Here is a 17,459-nt window from a genome sequence, read left to right on the forward strand (position 1 = left end):
CAGAGTACCCTGGCTTCAGATTCTAGCTTCACCACATAAGTACCCTCTCATGTGCATCAGTTGCTTGCCCTTTCTGGATGTGGGTACCCTCCTCTGTAAAATGGCAGGCCACTGATGCTTTTCAGAGATTCAGCCATGTTGCTATGTGTATTAGCAGTTTATTCTTTTCTGATTACTAGTTAGTAGTCTATTGTATGGATTTAACACAGTTTGTTTACCCACTGCTCTGTTGTTTTTTTTTTTTCCCCTTCAGTTTTGGGCTATTATGAGGATATCTGTTAGGGACATTCTTGAAGAAGCCTCTGTGTGGGCCTATATTTTTATTTCTTTTGGGTAAATATGAGAAGCTGAAAAATTATTTTCCAAAGGGATTCTCCTATTTTACATGCTCGCCAGAAAAATAAGAGTTCTGGTTCCTCTACAGCCTCACCAAGACCTAGTCTTATTGGTTTTTAATCAAGGTCATTCGAGGGGTATAATGGCATTTTATTATGCTTTTCAGTGGCATTTCTCCAGTGGATAGGGATGGGCCCCTTTTCCTGTACCTACTGCCCACTGTATGTCTTCTGCAAGGAAACGTCTATTCACCTCTTTTGCTCCTTTGGCAGAAATCTTTTCCTATCTCAATTGAAAATTTTTGATTATTTTCTAAAAGTTTAATCTTTTAAATTTAAGTGTGTGATTGCTTTAGAATTAATTTTTGTTTTCACATTTTTCTCACCTACAGATGCCCAGTTGATTTGGCAACATTTGTGGATAAACATGATTCTTCCTCTATTAAATTCTTTACAACAAATTCTTTCAGAATACAAACAAAGGAGTTTTCCCTAGTTAATTTTATACCACTAGTAAAACAAAGCCAAATAAATTATGAAAGTATATCAACATTTCTTTGAATATGGACACAAAAATCTTTTACAGTATTAGTAAATAAAAATCTAGGCCAGGTGTGGTGGCACACCCCTATAATCCCAGAACTCTGGAGGCTGAGGCAGGAGGATCATTGCGAGTTTGAGACCAGCCTGGGCTACAAAGTGAGCTCAAGCCCAGCCTGAACTGCATAGTGAAACCCTGTCTCAAAAAGAGCCCCCCCCCCGAAAAAAAATCTAAGTGTGAGCAGTCTTTAACAAAAATGCAAATCAAATCATTCAATTTTGTTGTTCAACGCATCCCATTTAATTCCCATCACACTGCGAGACTCAGAGTTGTCTCTCAGACATGTAAGGTACAACCTTAACTCCTGCTCACATAACCTTAATTCCTTTTCATGTCCTGCCAACCTCCTCTTTCTGGGTCTGCTCTGCCCACGTCACATTGACACACTGTGTTCATTCATAAATATTCCTGGTACAAACTGGATCCAGATCATAATCTGTCTAAGTGGTTTTCAACTGTACATGTACATTAGAATCATCAAAGAAGCTTTAAACATCATTACTGCTCATGCCCACCCTTAGAGATGGAATATAATCCCTGGGTATGACATTTAAGCATACGGATTATTTTAAAAGCTCTGCTGGCAATGCTCAAGTGTGACCTAAGATGAGAACTGCAGAACTTCATTATCCTAGTTATGTCCAGGGATTTATATTCCCTTTCCCCAGAGTCTAACCAGTGAACACTACCTTTTTTTTTCCACAGAAGCTTCTAGAGCTCTTGCTCTATTCTAGGAATTGGCACTCTAGGTTCCGTTGCCCAGGAAGACTGAGTCACAGAAGTTGGGTAGATGGGACTCAAAGTCATCTAACAAGGAAGTGCTCAAGGAGCTGATTGGAGCTCAAATTTTCTAGCCCTGTTAGAGTTAGCTTATTTACTTGTTTTTATCTTTACTGAGTGGACCCAAAATACTAAGTTTTGGGAGAATCTGCAACGATTTTAGTGTGCTTGCCATAGTTCTCATTTAATAAATCTCTTCCTCTAAAATTTCCAGTGAAGTCAACTTTCCCCGGTGATCTGGAAGTGGAGGCTGGAGTGTCAGACTAATGTTCTTATTTTTATATGCAAATAAATCACTTGATTATATTTTTTGTCCTTATGTTATCATGAATATTTCAAATGAATTTTATATGGTTCACATTTATGGTTGGGGAGCTATTTCGCATTTTGGCTCACTGCCGTCTAATCTGCATATACCATATCTCAGCTGATGTTGATTGGTCTCATTTACATATTCATCATGCTCCTATTTTCAAAGATATTTTGTTATAAACTGGCTTTTCTTCCCCCTCCAGTGTTATAATAGCACGTAGATGTGTTTTTAAATTGTACTCATTTCCATACATAATTTTTCTAGTTACCATAAATCACCACATTGTCACCTACTCCCCCCACTCTACTCAGTGTAATCTTCACACTTTATACCAAGCTGACATATGGCTCCGAAGTAATTAAAGACAATGTAAACAGTTTACAGTGCACTTTGCAAAGCCACTTCACTTTGCAGAGAGTTTAATGATTCCCTTCTTTCCCCAGCAAGTCCCAAAGCGATGAAGAGTAAGGAGGTTTGAGTTACTGCTGCTGGTGAAAGCTGAAATATGAACAGAGCCCAGTTCATTTGTGGTGGAGATGCTTCTGTCCCAGGTTCAACCAAAGAAACTCTGTCCTTGTTAATTTCTGATAGAATTAGAAGACAGCTGAGTTAACAGAGGAGGAGAACTCATCTTTAGGGCTGGGGCAGTACTTTCAACTATTCTAAGAGCGGGAGGAACCAACCTCATCAATGCTCATATGTCAGAAGCTGAAACTGCGTTTAAGGTCCTTAGTGACCCTCTGAAATAAGTCATATTCTTACCACTTCTACAGATGAGAGAGGTGATCAGAGGGAAAGGATCTCAGAATCTAAGCAAACTAGTCTAATTCCATGCAGATGAAGTATGTTCTATTCTGGAATATCTCTACCCATCAGTTACCCATTTATGTATGTGATAACTCCTAACAACCCTGTTGAACTATAAATTCCATGAGACAAGGATATGTTTGTTTTTAACTCAGCATCGAATCCATACAACTGAATTGAATTCATTCATACAGCCTTGAATCAGGTACATATGATAAATATATGAGTGGATAAATAAAATAAATTAAGAAATATAATTATAGGGGAAACAAGATATGTAAGTATGGGTAGAATATACTAAATAATAGGAATGATAATAATATAGGCACTCATGGGCATATGAGAATCTACTATGATGAAGGCAATTACATAGATATAATTAAAACATAACACAAGACAAAAATTCACAAGAAGATGTATACACAATAAATGATATGAACATTATATTGATTAGGATTCTGATATGGGAAGCAAAAGAAAATAATCTCCCCACAGGCTTAAAGAGAAGAATTCTTTGGTTCATTTAACTTGGTGATCTGTGAGGAAGAATGGCTTTAGAAACTGCTCTACTTGGCTATCCGTGTGGTCAGAACCCAGCTTTCTCCCTTTCTCTCTCTCTCTCTCTTTTTTTAGTACCAGGAATTGAACTCAGGGCCTCACGCTTGTCAGGCAGGCGCTGCGCCACTGAGCTATATCCCCGGCCTTTCCCTGTCTCTGATTTCCCTTCCCATGTCAGTTTCACCACTCAGCTCCAGCTCTGGGTGGCAAGAGGCCCTGGGGTTCACCTCTTTCTTTGGGTTCTGTAAAGAAAGGAGGAGCTGACCTTTTCCTTGCTAAATCCCATGAGATCTTACAATTTACTCTGATTTACTGAGCTCACACCAGCATTCCCAGAATTACTATGGTAGCTAAGAGAATGCAACATTCAGAGTGACTTTGCCTGAGTTCCGGGCTCCATCCTTAGACCTGGAAACACCTACCTCAGCTGTGGACTTGACACGAGACAGAAAAGATCCACAAACAAAACTGAAGCTGTCGCTGGGGGTAAAACAGAAGCTAAATGTTGGTAATTTGGGCAAACAACTAATACCTGCAGGAAGGGGCCCTGCTGTCATGCAGAAGAGAAAGGTCTCTGGGCTCTGTATGGTTAGCAGAGTTCCTAGAGTTGAAATGACGTGAAAATGAGTAGAATTTGTACTGGCAGGAGTTCTATTATTGCCGTCCTCATTACAATTATTATCGCTGTAGTTAACATTTATTGAGGACTTACTTGTGTGCCAGGCACGGATGGAAGCCTGTTACATTTATCACTTGCTTTCATCCTCCCTGTAGAAATCATTAGGCTTGGCAACCCTAGTGTTGTTTGGACCTTTGACAGAATAACTTAATAAGGTTGAAGAATTTATAGCCAAGTAGCAAACGGCACAGTCTGAGGAGGGGCTGGCAGGTCAGGGGGTTGGCGAACACAGGCCACGCTTTCAAAAGAGGGCTTTGACGGGAACTGGAGAACAGACAGCACAGACGGAAGGGGGGCTTTGCACTGAGAGATTTTCCTTATTCTTCTTTTAATAAGGGTGGGCGAACCTACTCGCTTGTGCTGGATGAATGACAGAGACTCCTCTGTGGAAAGGGAGGCACTGAGGATGAGGTCAGTGTTAGTAGTTCAGCAAATGCGTTGCAGAGTGGAGGAAGAACATCAGCAAAGCTTAGGTCTGGAAAGGAGAGGAGAGCTTGGTGACGGAGAACAAGGCAGTGAGGGGGAGGGGGAGGGGCGCCGGGTCTTCAGGGCTCCGTTCCGCTCCAGGCCCTTTGCTTGGGAACGCTTTAGGACACAGAAAACGTTAGGAAGGAAGATTCATTTTGTTTGTGACATCTCCTTGCACGGGTAAAGGCCGATTAGTCGTGACGCGAGGTAGAAATGGGCAAGCCCCGCCTCAGGTCCGCTCAACACCGAGAGCCACAAAGCCCACCCTAGGGAGGGCTCCTGCGATTGGAGTTACCCACAGGCACCAGCCCACTCTCCAGACTGGATATGATTTAGGTGAATTATTTGTGATATCCGATATTTCTTTGTCTTTTTTTTTTTTTTTTTTTTTTTTGGTCTTTTTGAGACAAGGTCTCGCTATGCAGTTCAGGCTGGCCTTGAGCTCACTTTGTAGCCCACGCTGGTCTCAAACTCGTGATGATCCTCCTGCCTCAGCCTCCCCAGTGCTGGAATTACAAGTGTGCGCCATCACGCCTGGCTTGATACCCGATATTTCTGTCTTTAGAATATATTACTATGCAATATGGGATGTTTGGGGACACAGGGGTAGTGCTCGTACTCATCCGGTCTAGTTAGCTCCCAGCAGCACAATGGCTATTCCACCTGGGACTCTGCCTTGATCCCAAAGAGCTCTGGCCCTAAGGCTTCTTTGGTGATCTGTGTTCAGGTGAGTGCCCTGCCTTACGATCTCAGTGACTATTGAGTGTCCTCAACAAGGTAAATCTTGGAGAATAGCGTGCCTCAAAGAGGCTCTTATCCAACTCGGAGATAGAAATGCAAGACCAGTGAAGCACTCCTTTAAAATTCTCTCTTAACACACAGGTGAGGGAGCCAGGGCCCTGAATACCAGGTGATACAATCAGGGTGACACAGTGACTTTATATTAAAGCTAACACCAAGACTCAGGCTTCTGATCGCTCTCACCGAAGCAGGTGGTGTAATTGCTGTAATGCGTCGCCACCTCTGGAGTTGGTGTTCCTTTTGTTAATGGAATCCTTTCTCACTTCACCAGACCTCAGCAAGTAATACTCTTGGTGGGGGGGGGGTGTAAAAGAAATAAGAAAAATCCAACAGCTTCAATAAGGAGGAACATACAAACCTGAGAATTGTTTGCATCTTAGAACAACAACAAACAATGACAATGAGAAATTATTTTTTTCTGAATATTTGGTCTATGGGTGCCCTTCTTGTCATTCACATCCGGAATCCTGGCTGAGCCAGTGCGGAGCACATGCCTGCTCTGTGCTAATGTCTGGGGCGGGAGTGAAAGTCCCCAGAGAGATGGCAGGGTACTGTAAGATTAGGGGGATTTACTCTCTTTTTCACTACTATACCCCACTTAGAGAAAAACCCTATTTGGGCAAGCCCAAATTAGACCAGCCCCATAAAAAGTTGCAGTGGTGAAAAGAATTTGCTCTTTTCAAAAGAAATCAGTTGGCGCTGTAAACTCACCTGACCCTTGTAATTGTTTGTGTGCCTTTGACCCTTGGTTTGTATGCTTGGTTTGGGGGGAAAAAGTCCAGGGAATCTCTAAACGCAAACGCTGGGTCCTGATGTCAATTAAAATATATCCAAAAATAGTGAAAAATATTTCTGAAACCAAAAGTTTGTAATCAGGAAAAAATAGCCCTCAGTTTCTGAAAGTTCTATTCCCAGAAACTTTGGGAGCAATGTTTTAAACAACGCACAAGTGAGGACAGCTTGTCTTGAACTTCTGCTAATTTCAACAGCCAGACTCAGAATGATTCTGCACTGTGTTTCAAGAATCATAGAAAAAGTAAAAAGGGAGGAAACACAAAAGATTTGCTTGGCATAACAGTTTAACTTCGAAGAATAGTTGTCCCTGTAAACCCTACTCAGATACCAAAATTGGCAGTTGCTCAAGTCCTCACATAAATTGGTGAAGTGTTTGCATATAACCTGTCCATACCCTCCCATACCCTCACATATACTCTCATACACATCATCTCTAAATTATTTGTCATGACTAAGTACTTTGTAAATCTACGGGAATAACGGTTATACTGAATTTTAAAGGAATAATTACAAAACCTCTGTACATGCTCAGGAGACCATGTCCTCCAAATACTTTCAATCCACAGTTGGTTTAATGTGCCCGCGGCTGTACTGGCCACCTGCACAAACGTCATTCTAGATGAGGCCTGAAATCCTCTCTGGAGCCTACCGAGGCGTTCGCGAGCGTCATGTCGGGTACATACATTTTCTCCAAGTCCCCAAATCCTGAAAAGGCTCCTTTCGGGATGATCCGAAGCTTGGTGAGGACAAACCTCCTGAAAAGAGAGCAGAGATAACACATCACAATCTACGCATTAATAAATAACTGAGTGCCTAACACATGACCCAGCTAAGAGCACACATGTAGTAAGTGCCTGGCATAATGGCAACGGTGGGAATTGCTTTTCCGAGCTCTTCTTCATCCTCACCACAAAGCAGCGAGATTGTTGATATTACTTCCCCCATTTTCTGTGAGGAAACGGGCTTAGGAAGAGAGAAAAACTGACCCAGGGTCACACGGCAGAAACAAGGGCTGTGAGCCTTGCTAGCGGCCCCGTGGTTTCCCATAGCCCCTCGGAGGCCGCTTCTTCTCCTCCGCACCCTGCTCAGCTGCCCGCGGACCCCACTCGCAAGGGTAGGTGAAGCCGCGAGAAGACAGCTTCTCTAAGCTCCCATGTGGCTGGCTACTGCCTGCCCCTTCCCAGGCTCTTGCTGCACCCAGCTCTGCTCCTGGGTCCGCGTGTGAGCTGCGTGGGGTCCCGTCAGGGCCTGGGTCCCCCTACTCTCCCTGCACCCCTTTGCCTCTCTCCTAGTCTAAGAGCCACTCCCATTTCTCTCCCCTGTGCATATATTTCATTCATCTACTTCCTTCTATGATTTCTTCCCACTAATATAAAAACACGCCTTAATTTCTCCCTTAAAGAAACCCTCTTTTAGCCTCACTGACTTCCAGCTTTTGCCATTTTCTGTTTGCAGTGCTTGTGTCAATTACGCATCCCTGCTGCAAAGCTCCTCCAGTGGCTCTTCATCTCGCTCCGGGGAAAATTCGAACTATTCACGGAGGCTCCAGTGTCCCCCAGGAGCTCTCTATTCCTATAGGCCCTCTGCTCTCAGGGTTTTTGAAGTTTGGAAAAAACAGTGTAATTCACTCTAATGTTTACAGCAGCGCAATTCATAAAGGCTAAGCCTTGGAAGTGGACTAAATGGCCATCAGCAGATGAATGGGTAACGAAAATGTAGTATTTACACACAATGGAGTACTACTCTGCTGTAAAGAAAGAAAAATTTGAGCCCTTTGTAGGAAAACAGATGCACCTTGAGCCCATAATGTTGAGTGAATTAAATCAGACACATAAGCTTAGGTATCACATGATTTCTTTTATACAGGAAACCCAAAACATAAATAAAGAAGAAAAGAAAAGATGGATAATAGGACATAGGGAGGTAGATCTTTTGCAAAAAGGAAAGAGACCACAGAGGAGCAAGTGGGGAGTGGGGAGGGAAAGAGGTCCCCCAAAATTAAGGTGCATTATGTACATGGACTGACTCCCCAAGAGAAAAGTAATCATTCTGTACTACAAACATGTACCCATAAAAAACTGCAAGAAGGAAAAATGCAGACTTTAAATAACTTTCTTAGATTCAGCTTCTCACAAGCAGTTTCTAACTTCTAACAAGAGGCGTGGCGTGTGATGGTGAGAGCATCCTTTCCAGGACACAGACATCAAACCCACCTCCACAGAGTCCCGCCCCCATCCCATTCCTGTCCTGGGGCCCGCTTGCTATTCCTGGGCCAGCCCAGGTTCCTCCGGGTCCGCTCACTCTGCGTTTTCCATTCTCTCCACTTTCCGTTCCTGGCCTGGGCATCCTCATGACTCACTCACTCAGGTCTTGTTGGTCAAATGTCACTCTCAGCGAGGCTCTCCGGGCCGCACTATTGAAAATGACACTCTCCCAACACAAGCCCTGGACCTCTTTGCTGCCTCTGTTTTTCTTCATCACACCGCTGACGCGCTGTAAGTCTACATTTATTTATTTATTTATCTGCGTGCTCTGCATTTATTTATCTCCTCCCGTAAGCTCCAAGAGGGCGGGAATATTTATCTGTGCTGTTACTGCTGTACATGAAATGCCTGGGACAGTGCCCGACACAGGCCGCTTGCTGAGTAACTTAATGCCAGCTGTGGGGCAGTCACGAAATTCTAGGTAAGCGAGCAAAATTATAGTAGGAATCACTACAATGTACTCATTCCCTGCTCCTCTTCCCTCTGACTTTTTCTTGCCTTGCAATAATTAATAGGAATTCAGGTTTCCTCCCACTCTAACCCTTTCTTCCACAAGGCGGTCTGTGAGCAGGGTCTGTAATTAGACACTGTGGACTTGGAGGATTTCATAAACATGCATTGCTTCCATCTCCTATCACATATAGGTCCTAGGGAAATGTGTGTCAGATAGAGCTGCTACCGAGGGGAGCAGGCCTTGTACCTTCCTTTGTGTGCATTTGGCTACCATGTGCACGTGCTCTATGATGAAGACTTGCGAGACAGGAGTCCAGTGTGTGGTTCTCTTCTAGAAGTGTTTATATTCTTCTCGGGAAAGCAAAACCAGAAACCTCGAGACTGTACAACCCAGCTGTGGGCTATAGTTGGTGTAACTGTCAGTGTTACTCAAGCACAAAAATGAGAAAAATGACAAAGTACTCAAACAATATAAAAGGAAGCTCAGCTTTTCATCCTGGGTCTCAAAACTTCCAGGTCATACTAAAAGCATAATCTCTATAAAACCATTTTAATGAATGTGGTCTCATTTGGCATTAGATACAATGATCTGGAGGAGTACCTGCTTCTACAGTGCACATTTGAAACAATCAGGGTTAGCGCACCTACCTTCACGGCCCTCACTTTACTTAGCTCACATATGTGTGCTCCTTTTGTTCCCATTGATCACGAGACAGGAAAAATGGGAACGGTGAAAGCAAACCAATAAAAGTGAATAATAAAATTGCCTTAAACCACTTGTTCTAAGAGTTTTAAGGGAGTTTGAAATGTTAAAGTAAATGCTAATTAATGAGATCTACAGAGAATGAAATCTTCAAGTAATTGTCTACAATTTCATATTGACCAGCTAGGTGGTTGTTTTTGATCCAAACCTAGAAGCAGACATATTTCTTAAAAATGTCAAGGATCATGTCTGCATTTAGTGGTCCAAACTTATTAATACAATTAAAACTCTCCCCCAAAGATTTAGTTTTGATTTCTATTTCCTGAGATATTATGGGCTAGATAATCTGAAGATATTTCTACCTGGAAGCCTTCCACATAGCATAACAAATGTTATTTTAATATGCATAGCTGAACTTGCAGAGAAGTGTGAAAAACTGCCACTGGCCCAAAGAGGAGCAGTTGCATGCAAGATGGAACCCTGAATGATGGTGAACGCAAATCAGAGAATTAAATGGAAGCCAAAGTAGCCTGGGGAGTTTCTGGACTTGGGATTTGTTTTCTGATGTGAAACTGGTACACTGGTGTCCAATTCAATCTCCCCTTTCCTTCCTTCTTTTTTTCTTCTGCTCTCTTTCTTTCATTATTTCATGTGCTTTCTAGAAGGAAAGAATGGAAAATGGAGAACAACGTCTAGAAAATTTTCATAACTTATGAAAGTTATAAATCCTCAGAGTTAGAAATCTGAAGTTCAGGGAAGGAAGCAAAAAATAAATCCCTTGCCACAATTAAAACTGTACAGCAATAGAAGAACATATTTTAAATGTAGCAGAGAGAAAGAATTATCTTCAAAGAAGAAAGAATTAGAAGACATTGTAAAGACATCTTTAAAATTATTAGAGAAAATAGTTGCCAGTTTAGAGTTATACACTGTACCTAGAATTTTTTCATTAAAATGTGAGGGTAGTGTAAACCTACTTCTGAACAAATTTAATTAGCTACTAATACACTTTTAGAAAAATAATTCCTTTAGAGAATAAGGAAAATTTAATCCAGTAGTAGCACACAGAAGCCATAAAGGAATGGTGAATGAAGAAATTAGTGTCCCTTAGTGGATAGGTGCGTCTTCTCAGCTCAATAAGGAAAAATAAAAAGCATTGAATAGGAACTAAATCACAAAACACATTAACAAAAGACAGAGAATTTTCTCTGACAATGATGCAATTAAATCACTAAGAAATCAGATGTGAGATAACGTACTGCTTTCCACCAACCTATGTGTACCATAAAGCAAAATAGAAACAAAATAAAACCACTTTAAAATCATAGGAGGGTTAAAGAAGACATTACAGTATAACTGGGAATCACTTGGATTAAACTCTGATAAGAATACAATAGAGTGAACTTAGGAGATGCAGCTACACTGATTCTTAGGAGAAATTTAGAGTTTTAAATTATTGTCGCAAAAAAAAAGAAACAAAAAGTAGAACATTAGTGAGCTAAGTTTCCAGTACAAGAAAGTAGTAAAAGAACAATGGGATTTTGGAAACAGAAAAGTATAATTCAAGGCTGGGCATGGTGGCACATACCTGTCATTCCAGCACTCCAGGAAGCTGAGGCAGGAGGACCACTGTGAGTTTGAGACCAGCCTGACCTACATAGTGAGACCCTGCCTCAAAACACAATGAAAAGATGGTCTGGGGCTGTAGTTCTGTTACAGAGCATTCATCTAGCACATATGAGGTCCTATGTTTAATTCCCCAGCAGTGTGGGAAAAACATGTCAGTGTTTCTTTATTTCATTTCTGGCTAGAACTGAAAGTAAAATTCAAAACAGTTTAATAAGAAACCTCAGTATTACAAGGCTGTCAGTAGGGATGTCTTGAGAACCTAAGCCATTCAAGAGACCTTACAAGTTTATATACAGTCAGTCCCTGACTTACAGCGGCTTCATTCATGAATTTTCAACTTTGTAATGGTGCTAAAGGAGTGTGTATTCAGCAGAAACCATACTTCAGACTTTGAAGTTTGATTTTTTCCTGGGCTGGTGATACATGTTGTGATCTCCTGTGATGCTGTACAGCGGAAGTGAGAGCACCCCTCCATATGATCCAGAGGTAAGCAAGAGACACTCTACATCCATACTTGTTCCTGGGTATGCCCGGGGAATTGGATCTCAGAAGTTGCACCCCACCTCATTCCCCAGGATACCAAAATCCAAGAATTCCCAGGTCTCTTGTATAAAATGGTGTGGTATTTGTATATGACCTATGCATATCCCACTGTATGAATCATCCCTAGCTTGTTTACAACACCCAACACAATGCAGATGTTATGTACATAGTTACACTGTATTGTTCGAATAGTGACATAAAAGAGATGTACATGTTTAGTGCAGATGTCTTATTGGGTCTGTGGATGTCTGATTTTACTGTGTTGCCAGTCATGTTCTTTTTTCTTCTGTTTTTTTGACACAGGTATTCAATGAATCATGAGATAGTTAACAATTCATTATAAAATAAACTTCGTGTCAGAAGACTTTGCTGAACTGCAGGCTGATGAAGGTGTTCTGAGCATATTTAAGAAAGAATAGGTTAAGCAATATTAACCAGTAGATAAGAGATAGTAAATGATTTTTGATTTAGTTTTTCATCTTACAATGGTTTATTAAGATATAAATCAAAGCCGGGCATGTTGGAGCACACCTGTAATCTCAGCACCCGGGAGACTGAGATAGGAGGATCATCCGGAGTTCAAGACCAGCCTGGGCTACAAAATGAGCTTAAGGGCATCATGAACTGCATAGCAAGACCGTGTCTCAAAAAAAAAGTAGACAAAAAAAGAGATATAAATCAAGAACCATCTATATAAATAAAGTTTAAGTTTAATCTACACTAACTTTCTTTTTTTTTTTCTACAGTAACTTTCAATTTCACAATTTTAAAGTTAAATTTCTCTATTAGTTTATTGCCAAAATGAGCAGGGTATTTTCCAATATTGACAGTTTTATTGTAATGGGTTTAAGAACTCATAATTTTAACATTAAAGATGATTGTCTTAGGAAGCTGTATTTATGTAAATGTTTTTTGAAGAAATTTGAATTTACTGCTTCAAGTTATAAACTCTACTTAGCACACTAGGTTTATTTTCATCTGCAACTTTCATACTGACTTCGCTGATTTTGTTCCAGTGAACTATTTTAAAAGTCATGTGCAGATTTCTCTTTAATTGGAAACTCAGGTAAAGGCATTTTTCTTGATGAATTTTCTTTGTGGAAGTGAGTAAAAGTAAGTAGAAGTCTAATGGATCACTTTAAAATACATTGCAACATTTAAGGTTGCCTTGAGAGTAATCTAATTAGAATAGGGAGAAATAATAAAGAGGAGAAATAAATTAAAAATAACAATAGAATCACCAAGCCTAAAAGGCAATTCTTTGGAAAGAATAATAGAAGGAAATCTGTCTATATAGTGCAAGGAAAAGAAAGGAGAGCGAGAGAAAGCAGGAGGAGGAGGAAGAGGAAGAGGAGGTAGTACTAGGGAAGAGGGCAAAGTGAAGAGAAGGCCTGGAAAGCAATTTAAGTAGGAAAGGAGAAGAAGAAGAAGGGGAAAGGGGAGGGGAAGGGGGGAGGGGAAGGTGGAGGGGAAGGGGAGAAGGGGAAGAAGAAGGAGAAGAAAGAGGAGAAGGAGGAGAAGAAGAAGGAGGAGAAGGAGAAGGAGAAGGAGGAGAAGGAGAAGGCAGAAGAGGAGGAGGAAAGGAGAAAAAGAAGGAAGAAGAGAAGGAAGAGAAGGAGAAGAAAATGAAAGTCATGAAAATTGCATTTAACTACAGATAAAACAGGTTTTAAACTAGATAACTGTAAGAATAGTTTATAATGTTAGATTTGAAAAATCAGATAATTTTCATAAAAACATAAAAGTATTAAAACTGACTCATGAAGATATAGAAGACTGAATGGACCTAAAACTATTAATAATTGAATTTGTAGCTTAAAAGCTTTCCACCAATAAATAAGTTCAGAATAATATAATTTGAGAAGTAAATTCTATCTTTTTAAAGACAAAGCAAAGTCCAATATTTTAGAAGCTACTCCAGTGACTGCTGAAAGAGGAAATACTTTCCAACTCATCTCATGGGGTTTGTCTAATGTCAGCGCCAAAAATTAACAAGTGCCATAAAAGAGTGAAACAATGTAGGCCAAACTTATTACTGTAAATGAAAAATCTAAAATAATACAATGACAATATATATTCAATAAACTCTAAAGAAAAAAACACATCTAGCTTTGTCCCAAAATTCAAGATTGCTAAATATTAGAAAATGTCATCAGAGAAAATTTCTATACAAAGAAATTAAAAGAGAAAATCACATGATTTATTTCATAGGCTTACAAAATGAATTAATAAAAACTGCTACCCATCCATGAAAAATCATTGATAAGCAAAGAGAAAGTAAAATACTCTTAATCTGATAAAAGGATAAAATCTATCAAACACTAAAATAAATGCCAGATTCAGTGTTGAAATATTAGACACAGTCTGTTTAAAACTGGAACAAGGCAAGAATATTTGTCCTTACCCCTTCTATATAGTTGTCCTGGACAACCTGTACTACAGAGTAAGAGAAGAAAAAGTAAAAGAAGGTAAACATTACTGATGAAACTTTGTTATTTTTTTTCACAGAAAACAATTGACTACACACATAGAAACTTTATTTTGTGACCAGTCTAAGAGATATCTATTAATACTAGCAAGAAAGTATAATGAGTTAGCTGGATATATTAGTGCCCCAAAATAATTTGGATTCTTGTATTCTAACTCTGTATTATTTTAAAGTATATCAATTGCAATGCCTATAAAATTTACACAATAACAAGTAGTTAATCTAAAAAGATATGAGTCAAAGATTTGTGGAGGATAATCAAATACTTAATTGAAAGAAATAGAAGACAAGCCTTGCACGAACAGAACAAAGTAAGTCTCATAAATTGTTTTATAAGTGAGAAATCTCAGCAAGGAACAGTTAATGATTAATTATTTGGTCAATCTTAGGTGTCTATATTTGTTTTCCTGAGTAACCACTTTGAAGAAATCAATATGTAATACCACAACAATTGTTAATTTCCTATCACCTTGTCTGAAGTTCAGTATTGCTTGTATTGTTCTTGTGTTATTTTGTAAATGTATGTGTGTTTGTTAATATTTTTGTTCTTTTATTTTTTTAAATAAAAAAGCTTTGATTCACATTAATAAATAAATCCAATGAAAGACCCACCTAACAGTTTTGTTGTTGCTTCTTGCTTTGGGGTATGTGTGCGTGTGTGTGTGTGTGTAAATTCACTAGCTGATTGATATTTATATGGAAAAGCAAGTTTCAAAGTGTAGCCAAACCAATTTTTTTCAATCACAAAATATAGGTTTTATTACATTTTTAAACTTTTAAAATAAAAGTAGCAAGAAAACAAACTTAAGTACTCCCATAAGACTTGATACTTTGGATAATGCAACATTTTTTTAAGTTCTATAAACATAGCTAAAATTTTAGAACATATACAAGTGCTTAGAAAAGGACTAAAAACTTAGTAGTTCTCAGAAGTGATGATCCAATATGATAGATTCACTTGGCAGAAGCTGAACCTCTCTTAGAATTAGATTTTAAGAAATTATTTTGCCACTAATAAAAATGGGTAATATATTAATTACTTAAGTTCTAGAAGGTCAAAAAAAATTACTTCAGGTAACCACTGAACACTACAGAAATGAGGTTTTCTTATTTGCTTATTTTTTCAAAGGAAGGAACAACTGGGATGAGGAAAGAAAAAAAGTACTAAGGCATTTTATGTATTATGGATCTGTGGCATAACTGTAGCGTTGGTGTCTGATGGTTTGTTGAGGGAAACAGCTAATGTTTAAAAGGTTTTTTTTTTTAATATTTTGACCAGTTTTGCATGTTTGTATCTGGGAGTCTGAACAACTTATGTGATGACAACAATTTGCAGTGTAATATCCAGTGGTCAGTTCCTACAATCCTGCCTAGTGACACTATGTATTGTCTCTAATGTTCTTTTAAATTATTATTTTCTTATTCCCTTTAATGATTTGATCAATATTCTATTCTTACATCTGGTAATCTTAGCAGCTTCACTGAAGATAACAATATGTAATATAACAACCACTGTTAATCTCTATCATTTGGTTTGAAACACTGCATCATTTTTAATGTCCTTGCTTTGTGTTTGTATTTTGCTATTGTTCTCTTTTTCTGTACAATTTCTTTAAAATAAAAAAGTAAAAAGCAAAAATAAGCAAAAATTTTGTACAAGGGAAGCCTGATATTCAATATAAAAACAAGTAGAATATTTGTAATAATTTTCACACATGAAAGACCGGATCACACCATAATCTCCATACTGGTGCTAGTGGACATAAAAGGAACAAATCTGTTTCTAAAATATTGTATAGATGAGTAATGTTAATATAAATTTCTTACTTACATTAAAATCTGTCTCAGTTTGCTGGTGTGACCAAACCTTAGAAGGTAATCCCAACGGATAGCGTCCAATGTAAGAGCAGATGTTTAGATATTAATCAAAGACTCAACTGGATACAGTTCATAACCCTTCAAGGTACTTTCCAAAGTTGCTGCAACCATGTTTAGGTAGTGTTCTGGTAGGCTGCTGTTTTAAGTAAACCAGCCATTAATGATTGGATGTTCCCTTTCCGTGTCTGCATTGAATGGAATTATCATGAACATAGACACATTTTAATTAGAAGACTGACATTCTAGGTCATGCTGCTTGATTTTATAAAACAAATCATAATGGAACCACTCACCTTTAAAATTTGTAGAGGAGCTTTAAATTCTTAAATATACTAATTTCTATGAAGTCTAACCATTGAATATGCTTGAAAGTAGAACTAAATTTCTGCTAGCAACCATCTATTTTATTTAAATTACATAAGGAAATATACATGTATGTACACAAAAAGTGAGGGTCCTTTTCTGCAAACAAGACTCAACAGAAAATAGTAGTTCACAAAGGACTATGCAGAATGTGACTGAACACTTGACAACTGGATTAGCTGGCTGAAGTCACACTGCAGTCCTCTACCATTTTCAAAGATTCACTAATACCTTACAAAATACAAGTATTTGATTAGACTCCTTATTGAGGGTAAATTTTTATGAATGCTGTATAATCCATTCACTGAACATGAAAGTTAGGTTTGTGCCTATGACCTAATTTTTTTTCCTCTATGATTTACAAACCCAAGGATATTTCTGTCAGACATAATAAGAAACTTTTTGTGTGCGGAACAAAAAGTTGAAATTACTCAAAAGCCAACTTGTTAAACCAATCAAATTTAACAAGTGTAAGTTTATACTGTGAGCTCCAGTATTTTTTTTCAAATTCAAACAATTATATATCAAGAGTTATCAGTGAGTGTAATCTTATTTTTTAAAAGATCTGTTTAGAGAAAAATTAAAGAGAATGAATTAAAAAATCTGTGGGTAGAATAAGTTTTTCTTAAAGAGTTAAGAAATGAAAAATGGAAAAGAATTTTCTAAATCTTAATGGAATCTGTTATTTCCTTAGTTGTGATGTTAACAAGTTTCTCAAAATGTATAGAACGGCAAGAATATTTGACAGACTCACTAGTAATATTCACTTATTATTTATTGAGAAAACTAAATGGCAAAAATGCCTCAGTTTTCACTTAGAATGAAATTATCTCACTGCTTATTGATAAAGAAAATGGAAAACGTGTTCAACATCTAATAGGAATACAAAGGTTTATTATTTTGTCTGCCTAAAGATCTTTTTATTTTAAAGTTTAAAAACCACAAATTTTCAAAACAAGATAATAGGAGGGTAATGATACTTAATACATTGCAGATTGTTA

At 38.5% G+C, this 17,459-nt stretch overlaps 1 protein-coding gene across 1 annotated transcript in view; it reads right to left on the minus strand.

Moving 5' to 3' along the window:
• Fshr (follicle stimulating hormone receptor) overlaps window positions 1-17,459 on the minus strand; it is a 163,257-nt gene that overhangs the window by 74,782 nt on the left and 71,016 nt on the right. The window contains exon 2 of the mRNA XM_005391009.1: window positions 6,821-6,892. Within this exon, the coding sequence (XP_005391066.1) occupies window positions 6,821-6,892 (72 nt within the window). The remainder of the gene's footprint in view (window positions 1-6,820; window positions 6,893-17,459) is intronic.

The sequence above is a fragment of the Chinchilla lanigera genome, unplaced genomic scaffold (assembly GCF_000276665.1).
Source record: "Chinchilla lanigera isolate Chin_1 unplaced genomic scaffold, ChiLan1.0 scaffold00040, whole genome shotgun sequence".
Taxonomy (NCBI): Eukaryota; Metazoa; Chordata; class Mammalia; order Rodentia; family Chinchillidae; genus Chinchilla; species Chinchilla lanigera.